Source organism: Leopardus geoffroyi, chromosome B4 (genome assembly GCF_018350155.1).
Source record: "Leopardus geoffroyi isolate Oge1 chromosome B4, O.geoffroyi_Oge1_pat1.0, whole genome shotgun sequence".
NCBI classification, from domain to species: Eukaryota; Metazoa; Chordata; class Mammalia; order Carnivora; family Felidae; genus Leopardus; species Leopardus geoffroyi.
In genome coordinates, this window is record NC_059341.1 from 15993105 (window position 1) to 16009463 (window position 16359).

Here is a 16359-nt window from a genome sequence, read left to right on the forward strand (position 1 = left end):
GGAATGAACTAGGGGAGAAATGGAGCTGACCATACAGCCTTCTAATTTGTGTCTTTTCTAGAAGGCTGCACACGCAGAAGACAAAGTCCATTCACCATGGACACAAAAAATACGTTGAAAATCCAAGCCAATTCTTAAAAACCTGATCTGCAGTGAGATCAGCTATGGCTGTTCTCAAGTCTCAAGGGCGGTGGAAATACTACATTTCTGGTTAAGAGTATTTAAAGCCCTAACTTTAAGCTTTTGGCTGAGTTATACGGCACAGCCCCACTGGGTTCTGTTTATGAAATTCTCATTTCAAAGAACCTGGGGGACCACACATGTTCGACCTGGACACCTTGGAGAATAAAAGGGGATAAACTAGGTCTATGTGAGTAAAGCAGGACATAAACGTTCCATAGACTACTGCCTTTTACTGATGCAAAGTGGAAGGAAGCATTCTCTTCAAGAGATGTTTGCTATTAGAGGACCAACCATTCCTCTATGACTAGAACTACCATGGTGCAGCTAATATATAGGGAATTTCAGGAGTCTCAGAAGAGCAACTTGGATAAATACCTAATGAGAAGGGTACAATTCTAGGAAGCCAACAGCATTGGGTACTTAAGACAAAGTTGTTGAAATATCACTGTATTGACTTAAAGATCAGTGAGCTCAGAAAGTCTACTGTAAGGGCAAAGTCTTAATAGCTTATTTCTAAAACTTCACACATGAGCAAACATTTCATTTCACATATTTGATGAAAATTAATCAAGGCAGTGTCTTACAAATAAAGCAAATAAGAGTATGGGATCCTACATATTACATTCTGATTAATACCACAGAAGGATCTGTGCCCCAAATGAAAATGTAAAAGGTATTATTTATATAAGAATTGCTTCTGGAGTTAATGCATTCAATGTCTAATAACTAATTTTATGGAAAAAAAAAAATTGAAAGCCACATCGCGTATTTTCTCCACGATCAACAGGATAGCATACTAACAACCTTCAGGGCTTGCAAGAAAGACCACGAAATTTGGAGTCAGAACTAGTTGGATTCAAACTTGAGATCAATCACTCAGTTGGTGAATGACACAAGGAACACCACTTGTAGCAGCGATGGTTAGATATCCATCCAACATCTGTTTTTCCTTTCCTCCTTCTCAACAGAACCCTACATTTGTTTAGGTACACACTTGTTCCCCTTGTGTATCCCCTATCTTATCCCAGGGGTAGGATTACTTGTAAAAGTTGGCTCCATATTCCCTTTATTCCCTTTGCCAATGACTGGTTTAGGAATGTGCATGTGACCAACGTGAGCCAATGAGAAACAAGGAAAGGTTTGATGGGACCATGGGGAAAGTTCTTTCTCCTTCTTTTGGGATAGTGTCAAGAAATGACTCTCTCCTCATCGCTGGATATGTTCAGGTGTACATTTATGAGGCCTGCATGTGCTGTGTTTGTTCAACAATGAATCTTAGCATGAAGTCAACACACAGAGTTAAGCCTAACTATCACTCTTGCAGGGAAATGAAGCCAGAACAAAAGTTCTCAGCTTGCCCTGTTTTGGACATCTAGATTTGTGGCCAAGAATTCTACATGACTGAAGCCAGTTTGATGGAGCTTTCTGATATTTTCAGCTGGAGGTACTCTGATCCTCCTGAGTCCTGTTCTCATCTGTGAAAAGCAGACTGACAGCTACATCGCAATCTTGCAAGAATTCATGATAATACATGTAAAGTATTACACACAGTGCTTGGCACATTAATACAAGCTTCCAGTAAATGGAATAAGATTTGAGTTTGCCACTTGCCTGGTCACCTTGGCTAACCATGATCTTTAGCAAATTTTTAATAGCCTTGATTTCTGATTGCTCACATTTCTATATCAGATGAGACTGGTAATATTAGCCTCCAAAGAATACACTGTAATAGCTGAAGCAAGGATCTCAAATCTCTTTGAGGCCCTCAAAAGGCAAAGAATGGAATAATGTGTTGGTATTTTATTGGCTATCACACACACACACACACACACACACACACACACACACACCTTAAAGCAAATAAAATAGAACCAGGCTGAGAAAAGAAATTAATCTATCCCATTAAATGCTTATTTCAAAAAGAACTCAGGAGAATGCAACATATTGGAAACTTACAAAATTAATTAAACTTTAGAATGAATACAGTAGGATATATAGAAACGTATTGTGTAAGCTTGAATCATCATTCCTTAATTTAGAAAAGTTAAAATTTGGGACGGAGCAAGAAGAACATGACAACGAAAGAAAAAAAAACCCAATATGATGAGGATGTAATTCCAAAATTAAAAATTTTGGGTAATGTTATTTTTTAAACAAAGCAACATGAACAACACTCAAACTAAAGAGAGAATAAAATATTGATTAAGCACACCAGCTTTAGGCATATAACCTGAATTTGAAACTTGTCTCTGACACTTGCATGCTATACAATCTTGGGCAAGTTTCTTATCCTCTCGTAGCTGGTTCTCTCATATATGAGAAATAAAAAATGGAGATAATAAGATCTACCTCATAGACTTAGGCTTAAAAAAGATAAAATAATGTACAGGTGCTGAGTATACAGGAAGCCCTTAATAAAATATTTTTACTATATTCTTATAATAAAGTGAGCCCCGTGGAATCCCAATGACTTCTGGTAGTCTAGCATAGAACCTGGGGTTTAAGAAAAAAAAAAACAGACTCAAACTTTCAGATTCTAGCATAGAACCTGGGGTTAAAAAAAAACAAAACAAAAAAAAAACAGGCTCAAATTTCAGATGGGCCAAGGAAATTTCTAGATGATATTTCCAGCAACCCCAAGAAAAGACAGGTGACAGCACTACAAATATAAAATCATATGGGAATTTCTCCTGGATAAGACAGAGAGGCAGGGACTAGATTTAACCTGCTATCTGAAACAATTAAAAAATAACAGACAAGATATATGAAACAATGTTTTCCAGATACTGAACATTAGGCAACTCAGGAAAGTAATTCTTGAGAAAAAGACTCCAGGTTAGCAGAGTCCCACAGTGGCCCTAGCTTACTGCCTAGATAGTTACCAGGCCACAGCACAGGGAGGGGACACTCGGGCAGAGTCCGGTGGTCTCTGTGAGTAGGAATCAGGGTGTGCCAAGGTAAATCCAGAGTGGAGAGGGCTTCACAGAGAAAAATCTCTGTACAGGGTTCTCCTCTAGCCTTCAGTGAGTACAGACCAGCACATGTGAGGGAGGAAACTACCTAAATCTGGAAAAGAATCACCCAAAAGGAGAAGAAACAAGTCCTAAAAGTTAAAAAGGACAGGATAATTCACGCTGTTCCCAGACAGAAAAGAAAATCTTGTAATTCATGGGGGGACTGGGTAGGGTACTCATAAGGGTATCATCTCAGTATGAGAAAAACTTGAAAGAGAGACATTGAGTGAGCGGGGGAGGGGCAGAGAAAGAGAGGGAAGGAGAGGGAGAGCATCTCAAGCAGGCTCTGCACCATCAACACAGGGCCCCACAGGGGGCTTGAACTCACCAACTGTGAGATCTGACCTGAGCCAAAACCAAGAGTTGGACACTTAACCAACTGAGCCGCCAGGCGCTCTAGCACTTCTATGGTTTTTAACGAAGTCTAAAAGTAAGCCTCGAAAAGGAACAAACTGTTTACGAGTAACTGAATTTCTCCCCAGAAAAAATCTCAACATATTTATAGAAACATCAAAATATTCAACACCCACCAAAGTAAAATTCACAATATCCGGCATTCAATAAAAAAATTCCAGACTTTCAAAAAAGCAGGAAAATACAACGTATAGTGAGAAGAAAAATCTATCAGTGGAAACAGATCCAGGAATTACACCAATGATGGAATTAATAAGGACACTGAAAGGGTTATAAGTATATTCTACATGTCCAAGAATGCAGAAGAATTTTAAAAAAAGGTAGAGGAATGAACAAGCCTGTTAAATAAAGACATGGAAGCTATAAAAAGGCACGAATTGAACATCTATCAATGTTTGAAATGAAAAACATACTGGATGGGATTGATGCCAGATTAGACACTGGAGAAGAAAATATTAGTCAAGTTGAAGATACAGGAATAGGAACTATCAAAATGAAAGACCCCCCCAAAAATTATTAAAAAAAGGAAGAATGAACAGAGAGTCAGTGAGCTAGAGAACAAATTTCAAGGAGCGTAATGTATGTGTTAACTGGTGTCCTTGAAGAAGGAGAAGGAAGAGGAACAGAAAAAATATGTGAAAATAATGTCTTTTCTCCATTATGTAAGCAGTGTATCTTTATCATGTATCGCCCACATTTTCCTGATAAAAAGAAGAGTGCTCCTGGAAGAGTGATGACCCAGAGAAGATACAGGCACGAGAAATAGCCCTGTCCATCCATCTTCAGGAAAAGTAATGGTGACTTTTACTATGGGATCAGGCTTCTTGAAGCCATATGCAAATAGGAAGGCTTTAACTTATCCAGAGGATTGTTTTTAATCAAAGATAAAGTAAGAAAGGCGCCTGGGTGGCTCAGTTGGTTGAGTGACTTCAGCTCAGCTCATGATCTCACAGTTTGTGAGTTTGAGCCCCGCGTTGGGCTTGCTACTTTCAGTGCACAGCCCGCTTCAGAACTTCTGTCCGCCACTCTCTCTGTCCCTTCCCCACTCATGCTCTCTCTCTCTCAAAAATAAACGGAATATTAAACATTTAAAAAAAATTTTTAATGTTTACTTATTTTTGAGAGACGGAGCACAAGTTGGGAAGGGGCAGAGAGAGTGGGAGACACAGAATCCGAAGCAGGCTCCAGCTTACAGCTGGTGCTTACAGCTCAGAGCCTGGCATGGGGCTTGAACCCATGGACTGGAAGATCATGACTTGAGCTGAAGTCAGATGCTTAACTGACTGAGCCACCCAGGTGCCCCTAAAAACATTTTTTAAAATAAAACAGTAAAAGTAAGAAATATTCTTACTAGGTCAAGGGCTTCAGATATTTCATGAGAATCTCTGAGATTTCTTGTGTTTACTAGCATAACAATGTGTTTTCACGTCATGTTACATAAATAAAATGTTTTGCATGTCATAAATATACTACACATTGCATCTTAACTATACTTCTCAGGTAGCTATTTAGGGTGGGAGCAGATCTGTTATCTACAAGATTTTCCAATTTTCCTAAAGCTTCCTGAAATTCATGGAATGATTTAAGGTACATGACATGATATAGTATTGAGCTGGTGCATTTTTTGTAAGCAAGAAAAAAAACCTAGCCTCAAACAGGTCTGATTTATGGCTTAATTCAGTATTCTATACATACAGAGTCCTCAAAAGAAAAAAAGAAAGTCCTTGGCTGATTGCCTGGCTGAGAGCCCACATATTTACATGCAGAAGAAAATCTTCTTTCATGAGAGTCATGATCTATTTGCCTTTCTCTTTTGTTAGGAGAAAAACAAAATCCGAGACTTCAAGGACCATTATATTGTGTAATGCTTAACTCTATGCAGTCGTTCACGGAGTCCTTTCAAGGGACCATACAGCACTATGGGCTATATGTTTAAATATATAATCTGCCTTACCCTCAGATTTAGATGAAAATTATTTTAGAATCTTGCTATTTGGTTACATTGTCCAGTGGTGCTGAACAAGTAAAAAACAGAATCAAGCAAGCTAGTATTTCCCCTAGAAACTAGTGACATGTGGTATTACGAACAGGAGTCCTGACTAAAGTTCGGTACTTTCTAGTACCAGTAATCAGACTTTCTATTTTCAATGCTCATGGATGCACTTCAAGTTTAAGAGCGGAAGATCAAATCCAATCCATCAATATTTAAGCAATGCTCATTATGCCCGTAGATTCCTGAGAGTGTCACAGTAAGACTTGGTGGTTAATCTATAAGATGGAGTTCACAGTTTTCTTTGTTTTGATCTTGGTATAAAAACTTGTAATAATTTGCCATTACAGAACAAAAAGAACTGTGACTTATGATTTACAATTCACATAGCTGATATATTGTATCATCAAAATGTATGGGTTTTTTTCCTTTTTTTTAAACTTTTTTTAATGTTTATTTATTCTTGAGAGAGACAGAGACAGAATGTGAGTAGGTTAGGGGCAGAGAGAGAGGGAGACACAGAATCCGAAGCAGGCTCCAGGCTCTGAGCTGTCAGCACAGAGCCCGATGCAGGGCTTGAACCCACCAACTGTAAGATCATGACCTGAGCCGAAGTCGGTCACTCAACCGACTGAGCCACCCAGGGTGCCCCAAAACTTATGTTTTATTGTATTTTAGAAAGTTAAAAAAATTCTATTTTGGCACAAAAGGGCATTATTGGCCCATCATAATGGGACATGTGGTAGGTTGTCCTCCACCAAAGAGGAAATGTTGTGATGTGAGTGAGGCCTCCCATTGATTTCACAAGTTACAGACCAACTTGGGAAAGAGAAACAAAGAAAACGCATGTTCTTTTTGATCAAAGACTTTTGGTTAATGCAACCCTAACCTAGCCAGGATTGTTGCAAAATTTCAACATGCTTTTAGGATGCCAATACAAATATTAATATAAATGTTAAAAAGAAAACCAACTTCAGTTATGTTCATGTAGAAAGGTCTACAATTATCTCCACAACTTGTTTTTTTTTCCTACTGAACTTTTACTAGAATGTTGGTATCCTTAGGATGCGGCTTCTTGATCTCACAGTGTTGGGGGAGGTCATCAAGAGGACACGATTGCCAGTTGACCCATGAGCTGGACCCCAGCAACTGGAGGCTCCTTATTCCCTCCCCTGTCCCTGGCATGTGCATTCTATTTGCCTTCCCTGCTCCCAGAAGCTTCCCCAAGGACACAGCCCTGAGACAGTGATGTGGTGTTGAGACCAAGTGGACAATTTACACGTCTGACTGCAGTTAAGGCCTCTACATAAACTTTAAAGTTTAGCAGACAGATGTGGAGGCCTACTAGTCTTGTGGCCACCCAAGACAATCCCATATGCAAGGTCCCTTGCTTATTTAAAGGGCCACCTACCAATCTGAAGTGGCCTGCCTCTTTGTTTGGTCTCTCCCTGTGTTCTGTGGACAGGGGCCAGTTTTGGATTACACCTGGGAAGTTCCAGAGAAGTCTGCGATCCAACACATACCATTTCAAATACTTCTGAAATTTGTTACCAGTGACACTGAAGATTCTACTTTGATATTCTAGAGAAGATTTCCTCAGGTGAAACAGTAAGTTATATGGGGGGAAACGTAAGTAATCTCTGCCCTTAATCATATATAATTTTTACTAAAATAACTTCTGAATATCTACTCCTTCATCACCGTAAAACGAAAAGATGAATAAATTAGACTTCATGTAACTAAAAGCACGCTCCTTTTAGAAAATATTTATATATGAAGTTTTAAGCAATTTATGGAGCCAACAGGTTTCATCTGCTACAGAAGAACAAATAAAATGTGATCAAAGAATGGCATAAAACAATGTCAACCACAATGAAATGGAAGAGGTACTTTACCAAAATAAGCAGCTGACAGCAGAGTGTTCTTAAAAGGGAACCTTTAGTAAAACAGCAGTCTGGCTACGGTAAGAATTCAGAATTGTATTTGTAATTAATTCAGCACGCTGCCAGTCTGCTCCACTCCTATTTCCGCCCTCCTTGCAACGGTACAAAGACAAGCAAGACAAGCGGGGGAAAGTATAAACACAGCTACTCAGTTCAGTCAAATAAATTATGCAGCCGATGCTAACAGGTATCGTCATCATGTAAGGGACTGGTATAAAAATGGCAATATTTGATATCACTGAAGCTTTATTTGATGTTTGAATTATTAGTCTTACTTCTCATGTGAATATACACCTTTCCTTGTGAGAATTAAGTTTTTGTGTATTTTAATCCTTACAGCTAGCCTATGAAATCAATCAGGTCACTATCACTGCCATTTCACAGAGGTGGGCCCAAGCCATCATTCCCATGCACTATAACCTCCCTTCGAGTGACAGTTTTTGGGGCAAAGACCATGATTTACCTTCAAATATCCTCATTTGCGTGAATCAGAATCAAGGGGACAGCTTTTTTCCCCATCACATTCCCTCTACCTGGAATCTTCTTCATTTGTTAACACCTTACTCATTTTCAGGGCTTTACTCAGAAATGACCTCTTCTCTGAAACAGATTCCACTGAAATAGATTTATTTATTCCTACTTCTGTTTCCTCACAGTACTTTATTCAAAGCTGTTGTAATAACATTTATTATACGATATTACAGTTGGTCATACACACGTCCATTTCTTCCTGAAGGGCTTGGTCTTTATGTCCCTCTCACAGACACAGCCTGTTACAGGGTCTGGCATGAAGTAGCTGTTTGATAATTAAAAAAAAAACAACAACAACCAAATTGAATGTGTGACCCCACAGATAAGAACACAGCTAAGAAAAACCGGGTACTGTAACTCCTCATGCTCTTGAAATAGGTTCTCAGTGGAAAAGGAAAATGCTTAAAAGTCAGGAAGTTAATATAAATTATAAACAGTGACTTCGAAATGTAGACAAAGGAGGAAAAACATTGGCCTAAGTCCAACCAACACACCGTTGCAGCTAACGACACAATTCGTGAAAGTAATCAGAAGCAGGCACATTATCACCCAAAGAGAAGGATTTGATTCCTGAAGAATCAAGGGTTTGCTCTAAGTCCTTATATGCACTCTTCGAAGACAGGAAGAAGGACGAGAAGGATATGACCCATAATAGAGAGGCGTGCTGAGGAAAGAGCCCCAGCGAATGCTGGCATTTCATAGCCGTTCTCTCCAGGAAGGGTCCTCAAGACCACCCGCCTTTTATTATCGGTCTGGTGAGAGTGGAAATGGCCACGATAGACACCAACAAGGAAAAATTCGGGGAGTCTCTACCTCATCAGGCCAAATCCTTTGCCAAGAGTTTTCACAGATTACCACGTTTGCCTGAAGCGAGTTAGATTATCACGGTCCCCATTTCACAGGGAGGGAAACTGCAAATCCGAACAAGTTCATGAGCTGCTGAGGACGCAAGCTTAGCGGGGAGCTCTGATCAAACCAGGTTTCAGGGCTCCTTCTCGTCTCCCTACAACCACGGCTTTTCCTGTGGGGAAACACTGTCACTCACCCACCGCGTTGTATCAAAACCACCCCCACCTTAAGATACTATGCTTGGGCGATTTCACATTTGCTAAATTGCAATTTGAGGATTCCCTTCAAGTGAAGTTGGAGAATTTGTCTATATTCTTTGGGCATCTCATGGAAACCACGTTTAGGGAGGTTGTTGTCGTAGTAGTGATGGCTGACGGGTGTGTCTTTTACCGTTCTAGAGAAGGGCCAAAAGCCATACAGCTTCACGTGCTCACACAGCTCCATGGCCACACTTGTGACCATCAGGCCAGAGGACAGGCGAAACTCTGTCACACCTTCAGTTCTCCAGAAGAGGGCGAGATTTCTCAGGTACTTGGGATGGAAAAAGAGAACCTTTTGTCTTGCGTGAGCCTCTTTGAGCGTGTTATACACTTTAAAAGAGGCAATGGTGTTGGCCCTGAAAGAAAACGCCGGCAGAAGAAGGAATGCGTCTCCGTAGGTTGCAATGTCCTCCAGAAATATTTCTTTCTTTTTCTTTAAGTTCCCATACCTGCCAGATTAAAACAAAAACAAAAGCAAAAACCACCACCATCATCATTATGATCAAAGTAGCAGTTTGGGTTACATAAGGCTGAACTGACCACTGGCCAAGCAACTGAACCACTTTTAAGAGACAATGGACTCAAGTACAAGGAAGCATCCTATAAATATCAAGGGGTAGGTCTTCACTGCTCTTTTGAGGTATCTGTAAGCCTTCATTTATATTTTCTTTCTTTCTTTTTTTTTAATGCTTATTTATTTTTGAGAGACAGAGAGAAACAGCGTGAGCGGGGAAGGGGCACAGAGAGAGGGAGACACAGAATCGGAAGCAGGTTCCAGGCTCTGAGCTGTCAGCACAGAGCCCGAAGTGGGGCTTGAACCCACAGACCGTGAGATCATGACCTGAGCTGAAGTCAGATGCTTAACCAACTGAGCCACCTAAGTGCCCCCCATTTATATCTTCTTACCGGGCTATATCCCCACTGGACCACACATTTCTTACGTTATTTTAGTTTCCAACTCAGTAATTTCTTTCTCTAAGGTTGCTTTTTTATACACAAATACTTCTAAATTAATAATGATTGATGTTTTCTCAAACAGTACACTCTTGAAATGTCTACACATTAAAAAAAAGTCACTGAGCTGTACACCTGTTATTTGTGCATCTTTCTGTGCATGTGATCATACAAGTTTCCTCTGAAGAACTTAAAATATCTATATCCATACACACACACCACACGTCAAATTTATCCCATGTATCGTGATAGCTCTGTATGTGTGATTTAAAGAATACCTTCGTAAATATACTAATCTGTGTGATTGTGTTTAAAAAATAAACTTTTGGGATACAGGTACAATATTTTATATTACTTTAAGATATACTAGAACTCTCTGAATATATATTTCTATTGTGTATTTTATTAATAATGATTATTGGTCAATTTTGATGAAAACAATGGAGCAAAACTATGTATGGGATTTTTATCAACCAGCAACGTTTTGTAGTAGTTCTGCTGCAAAAAATGAAATAAAGGGATTATTTTTTGTTAATAAACTATCTGAAGTAAAAACTTTTGGGGGGGGGCAGGTTCTCCCAAGGCTCACTCTCTGAAGTTTCTAAACTCTTTATCAAGAAACTGCTCTCAAGAGTAACGCTAAAACTCTGAAAGAAAATTCTCAAAAGTAACTTTACTATTGGTACAAAAGACGAAGAGATAAATGAGTTTGCATTTGATTAGTAAGGTTCAGCTTATGACATTAGAAGTACAATTGGTCAGGGCACCCGGCTGCCTCAGTCAGTCGAGCATGTGACTCTTGATCTCGGGGGTTTAAGTTCAAGCACCACACTGAGTGTAGAAATTACTTAAAAAATAAAGTAACATCTTTAAAATAAAATAAAATGATTTCCTTAAAAAAAAAGTACAACTGGTCATACCTCTTATGAGGTATAACCTTGAGAAAAAGTAAAAAATTATGAATATATTCTTCTATCTTTTCCCCAAAAGTCATTCCAGCCATATTGCAAGTCAGTTTCAGCAACAAGAGTAGTGTTTTTCAGCAACAAAGAAATGTGTTCGACAATGAAACGAATGTTCTCAAACAGTTGTGTAACTTGGAGGTACTTACTTTAGTTTTATGATACTGGGATTTACAGTCACAACATTGGTTTTACTGCCAACGTCTTTACTAACATTTCCTGTAATTGGGGGGAGGTTACACCTGAAATTTGAAAAAAAAAAAAAAAGTATTTTCAAAATACCACTTATAAAAAAAGCACACGAGGGGCGCCTGGGTGGCGCAGTCGGTTAAGCGTCCGACTTCAGCCAGGTCACGATCTCGCGGTCCGTGAGTTCGAGCCCCGCGTCAGGCTCTGGGCTGATGGCTCAGAGCCTGGAGCCTGTTTCCGATTCTGTGTCTCCCTCTCTCTCTGCCCCTCCCCTGTTCATGCTCTGTCTCTCTCTGTCCCAAAAATAAATAAACGTTGAAAAAAAAAATTAAAAAAAAAAAAAAAAAAAAAAAGCACACGTACACATATGATCGCTGTCACTTTACTGGAGAAAACTGTTGCTATCAAGGGGTTCTGAATTGGTCCAATTTCCATTTAAAACTAATAAGTACTGAACTCTTTCTTTTTAATTAAAAAAATATTTTTAATGCTTATTTATTTTTGAGAGAGAGACAGACTACGAGCAGGGGAGGGGCAGAGACAGACAGAGACACAGAATCCAAAGCACATGCAGGCTCTGAGCTGTCAGCACAGCTCAGCTCAGAGCCTGATGTAGGGCTTGAACTCATGAACCATGAGATTATGACCTGAGCGGAAGTCATGCTTGACCCACCGAGCTGCCCAGGCACCCTCGTACTGAACTCTTAACTGGCATTTCAACAGTGTATGAAATATACAAACTTGATAAATGTTTTCAATATTAAGACCCTTATACCTATCAAATGAGAAATGACAATTACCTTGCCAAGCTTCTGAAGAGTTCATAATCCTGTTATTAAAATTATTATTTCTATTGATTACATTCCTATTGTGGTATGATCGCCAATTTACAGATTTAAAAAAATTGAGGCATTGGGACTAAGGTTACAGTCTGCCAGAAGCAAACACTGTATTAAAAAAAATCAAAATCTCCTGATTCCCATATGGATAGTTTTTCTTGTACCAAATTATGCTGTTAATAAATAAAACCCTAATGTTCCTATAATGATGTTTTCATCTAAATGTTCTCTTCCTCTTTTGAGTACTAATTTGTCTTTAGTACTCAAAACAAATTAAGAATTGTAATTTTGAGTAATTATATTCCTTTCACAAAAAAGAGACGGTTGGTTATGACTCCCCAAGTATTGCTTATAGAATTTCAAGTAGACCATTTCTTTAAAGCTATACATACAAAGGAAGCATATTTGAGTGCTTCCTAAGGAAAGCTGTTTAAAGTTCATGTGTTCTGCAGTGACTGAGGTTGAAATAGTATTCCACACTCTATGAAACATAAAATCAAATGAACCATGTGCATCTCTCATTGATTAAAAAAAATAAAAAAGATATACCAGAAAATAATTAAATATGGCACCTTGGGAAAAATAAATATTAATCACAGATAACAGTCCACAGAAATGCCCTCATTAATGGACATCCTGTAGTAACAAATCTACTTTCTCTAAAAAAAATATTTTTTTAATGTTTTATTTATTTTTGACAGAGAGAGAGAGAGCATGAGCAGGGGACAGGCAAAGAGAGAGGGAGACACAGACTCCAAAGCAGGCTCCAGGCTCTGAGCTGTCAGCACAGAGCCCAATGCAGGGCTTGAACTCCCGTGCTGTGAGGTCATGACCTGAGCGGAAGTTGGACGCTCAACCGACCGAGCCACCCAGGCGCCCCACAAATCTACTTTCTACAAGAGTCTCATGCTCTTTTGAAAACCAAAGGTGATTTCCAATATAGTGTCATAGGAAACTCCAAGGCAAACTACATATACAGTAGTAGTTGGTAAAAACCATTCATCACCCCTCTTTTTGTTCCTTACATACTTAACTGGGAGCTCCCAGTCTCTTGAAAGGAAGAAATGAATAATAAGCAGTTTCCAGGTTGTTTTTATAAAACTCTGGACACTTATTGCCAAAATCTGGTCAGCTTCAAATTTAAATAAATTTTAATGACTCTGACGACACTGAAACCCTCATTTGGCCTTTCAGTCTGGGAGGCTAACTTCACAGGGAACTCGGCATCAGCAACATATCTGAGCCTCAGCAAATGCAGACTCTAGAAATGTACACACCTACTGTAGAGTTATAATTTTTTTGATGTTTATTTATTTTTGAGAGCGAGAGAGAGACAGAGAGCAAGCAGGGGAGGGGCAGAGAGAAAGAGGGAGACACGATCCGAAGCAGCTATAGAGTTATAAATTAAGAAGTTGTTGAGTTCTTTGTATTTGTTTTTAATGTTTTTATTTATTTTTGAGACAGAGAGAGACAGAGCATGAGCGGGGGAGGAGCAGAGAGAGAGGGAGACACAGAATCCGAGGCAGGCTCCAGGCTCTGAGCTGTCAGCACAGAGCCCGACGCGGGCTCGAACTCACAGACTGTGAGACCATGACCTGAGCCGAAGTCAGATGCCCAAGCCACTGAGCCACCCAGGTGCCCCTGCTTGTATTTTTAAGTCTAAATCTGTACTTCCTGTATCTGCTCTAAGGTAAAATGAACATTAGGCATAAACGTCCCCACAGATGTTTTGGGAATTTTAAGTCTATACAAAGTCTAGCACAAGAAGAATTATGTATCTTTATTATGGCTTTTTCAAAATGGCTAAATCCTTCAGGTATTGGTCATTTTAACATTAATCGTGAGGAGCACATTCAGTGACCTGCTGGAGTGTCAAATCTATTGGTCTGTCATTACCTTCACCATAAAAACTTTAAATGAGATTAAAGTGAGGCAGTGGGTTGGGGGTGGGGAGCTACTGACTGAAAATCTTCCTTTTCAGTTGCTAAAAAGGGCAGCCTGAAATCAATAAAGATGAAAGGATGTCCTCTGATGTATGAAATCAGTACCTCTGCAATAGGAAGAAACAGATTTCGACTTACTTTTTAAAAAGGTGCATTTCAATTGAAATCCATCCTCACAGGGATGAATCACCTTTCCGTCGAATTCTGAAAGCGCAGAAACTCTGTAGCTTGGCTTGTTAGCACAGGCACACAGAGAAACCACTTTTGCTTCTGTTTTTGCAAGCTAGCAGGTATTGAGACACCAACACTTTAAAAGACCAGAATCTAGGGGCGCTTGGGTGGCGCAGTCGGTTAAGCGTCCGACTTCAGCCAGGTCACGATCTCGCGGTCCGTGAGTTCGAGCCCCGCGTCGGGCTCTGGGCTGATGGCTCAGAGCCTGGAGCCTGCTTCCGATTCTGTGTCTCCCTCTCTCTCTGCCCCTCCCCCGTTCATGCTCTGTCTCTCTCTGTCCCAAAAATAAATAAACGTTGGAAAAAAAAATTAAAAAAAAAAAAAAAAAAGACCAGAATCTAGAAGCCCCACAATTTCTTTTTTTTGTTTTGTTTTTTTTTTTAATTTCAAGCCAGAGAACTAAATAAACAATGATGTAGCATGGCAATAGGGTGCAGGTCAGCATTTTCTTAAGTTTTATCTGAGAACAAAACTCTCGAAATGCTCTGTTAAAAAATATTTTTTTAAATATATATAAACCATAATTATATCTGTGTGTGTATATGTGTGTGTGTGTGTGTGTGTGTGTGTGTGTGTGTGTGTGTGTGTATAATCTTTTTTTTTTTTCAGGTGAACCTGGGAAATATTGTTCTCCACAGTCCTTCTCAGGGAGCCATGGCATCCTTACGACACTGAAGGCTCTGAGAAGTCCTGCAGTGAAGATCCTTTTTCACCATGATCTCAAGCTGAGTTTCTGCAAAGGGGCCACAGCACAGTTTTATCCTTCTGGTATTAACATGCTGAGGAACGCGTGATCCATTTCACACTTCAGGAAAGGCCATCTCCGTCATTTGTAGACTTAAGCAACACAGCTCAAAGGTCAAAATTTACACGGAGTACCTTTACACTATCCTTTTAAAATATCCAACTGATCTTTGGTTTCAAAGGAACCAATTTGACAGGTCTTACCTAAAAACGAAGTCGGATTTGTCTATTTCGGCTCCACAAAGAGACTTATTCAGAATCCCCCCGTTTCCAACCACGGCACACCGATTATAAGGGTGCTCCATAAAAGGCTGAGACTATCAGGAGAAAGTGAAATATCTTTAGTTTCAGAACCATAACCATCACCGCTTAATTCCAGCAGCTTAATATCTAGACATGCTAAGGAAAGGAAAAAAGCGAGGAAAAAAAGCAGAAGTAGCAATGCCGATCAACTATGACTTATAAAAAAATATGCTGTAAACTTATACTATACCTCTCATTTCTCTTGAGAGGAATAGACAGTGTATCGAATACCATATAATGTAGTAATATAAAATATAATACATTTGCTCATAAAATATAACTTACTGTATTTTACACCACGTAATTAAGTAAATAACATTAGAATGGCAAAATCCCACATTGGGCCTTTCCAACAAACAGGAACATTTTCAGCAAAATGGAGGAAATAAAGCAATTAGAAAGTATCATTAAATCCTCTATTCTCGGGCATAAAATTAATAGCTAATTTAGCGGAAGTTTCCCGTGCTTCTTAAATAGTTAGACCTTCAGGCTCAGTGCTGACATAAGATTGATGCCTGCCATCTCTCCGCAAATGACCAGCCGCGGTTCTTTAGGGAGGCCCTACTGACTCTGTGCTGACATATTTCAAATTAATTTCCAAGGCCTGAATCTTTTATATTTCCTCCAAGGACCGGACTTGCTGACTCCAAAAGACGTCCCCCTTTTACCATATCCTTCCCAGTCGGAAACCTAACTTCTCGAGTCAACAGCACGCTTTCCCCTTCCTGGTCACTTTCCCTGAAAGAACGATGTGACCTTGGGCAGCGCGAAGGATGGCAGCTCAGACACATGGTCCTCGTTTACCAGTTTTGTCTTCAGAATTCAGGTGGAGGTCTTCAAGGGCACAGAGGGTGTTTCTGACTTTTAGCTTTCCCTCTTCTTTCACCACAGACCTCGCACAATGCATTGGACACGGTGATTTTACCGTAAGTGCGGGCTGGCTCAATGGCCTGCCCTCGTGCAGCCTCCAGCCTTGTGCTGGGGCGCACCTGTACCAGCGGGTGGGAGCC

General features: G+C 39.7%; 1 protein-coding gene across 1 annotated transcript in view; it reads right to left on the minus strand.

Annotated features, from left to right (window-relative positions):
* Window positions 1-7772: 7772 nt before the first annotated feature.
* Window positions 7773-16359, minus strand: part of ST8SIA6 (ST8 alpha-N-acetyl-neuraminide alpha-2,8-sialyltransferase 6) — a 150001-nt gene continuing 141414 nt past the window's right edge. Inside the window, exons 6-8 of the mRNA XM_045463406.1 lie at window positions 15251-15363; window positions 11250-11342; window positions 7773-9633 (exon numbers count right to left, since the gene is read on the minus strand). Coding sequence (XP_045319362.1) covers window positions 9159-9633; window positions 11250-11342; window positions 15251-15363 — 681 coding nt within the window. The 3' untranslated portion in view covers window positions 7773-9158. The remainder of the gene's footprint in view (window positions 9634-11249; window positions 11343-15250; window positions 15364-16359) is intronic.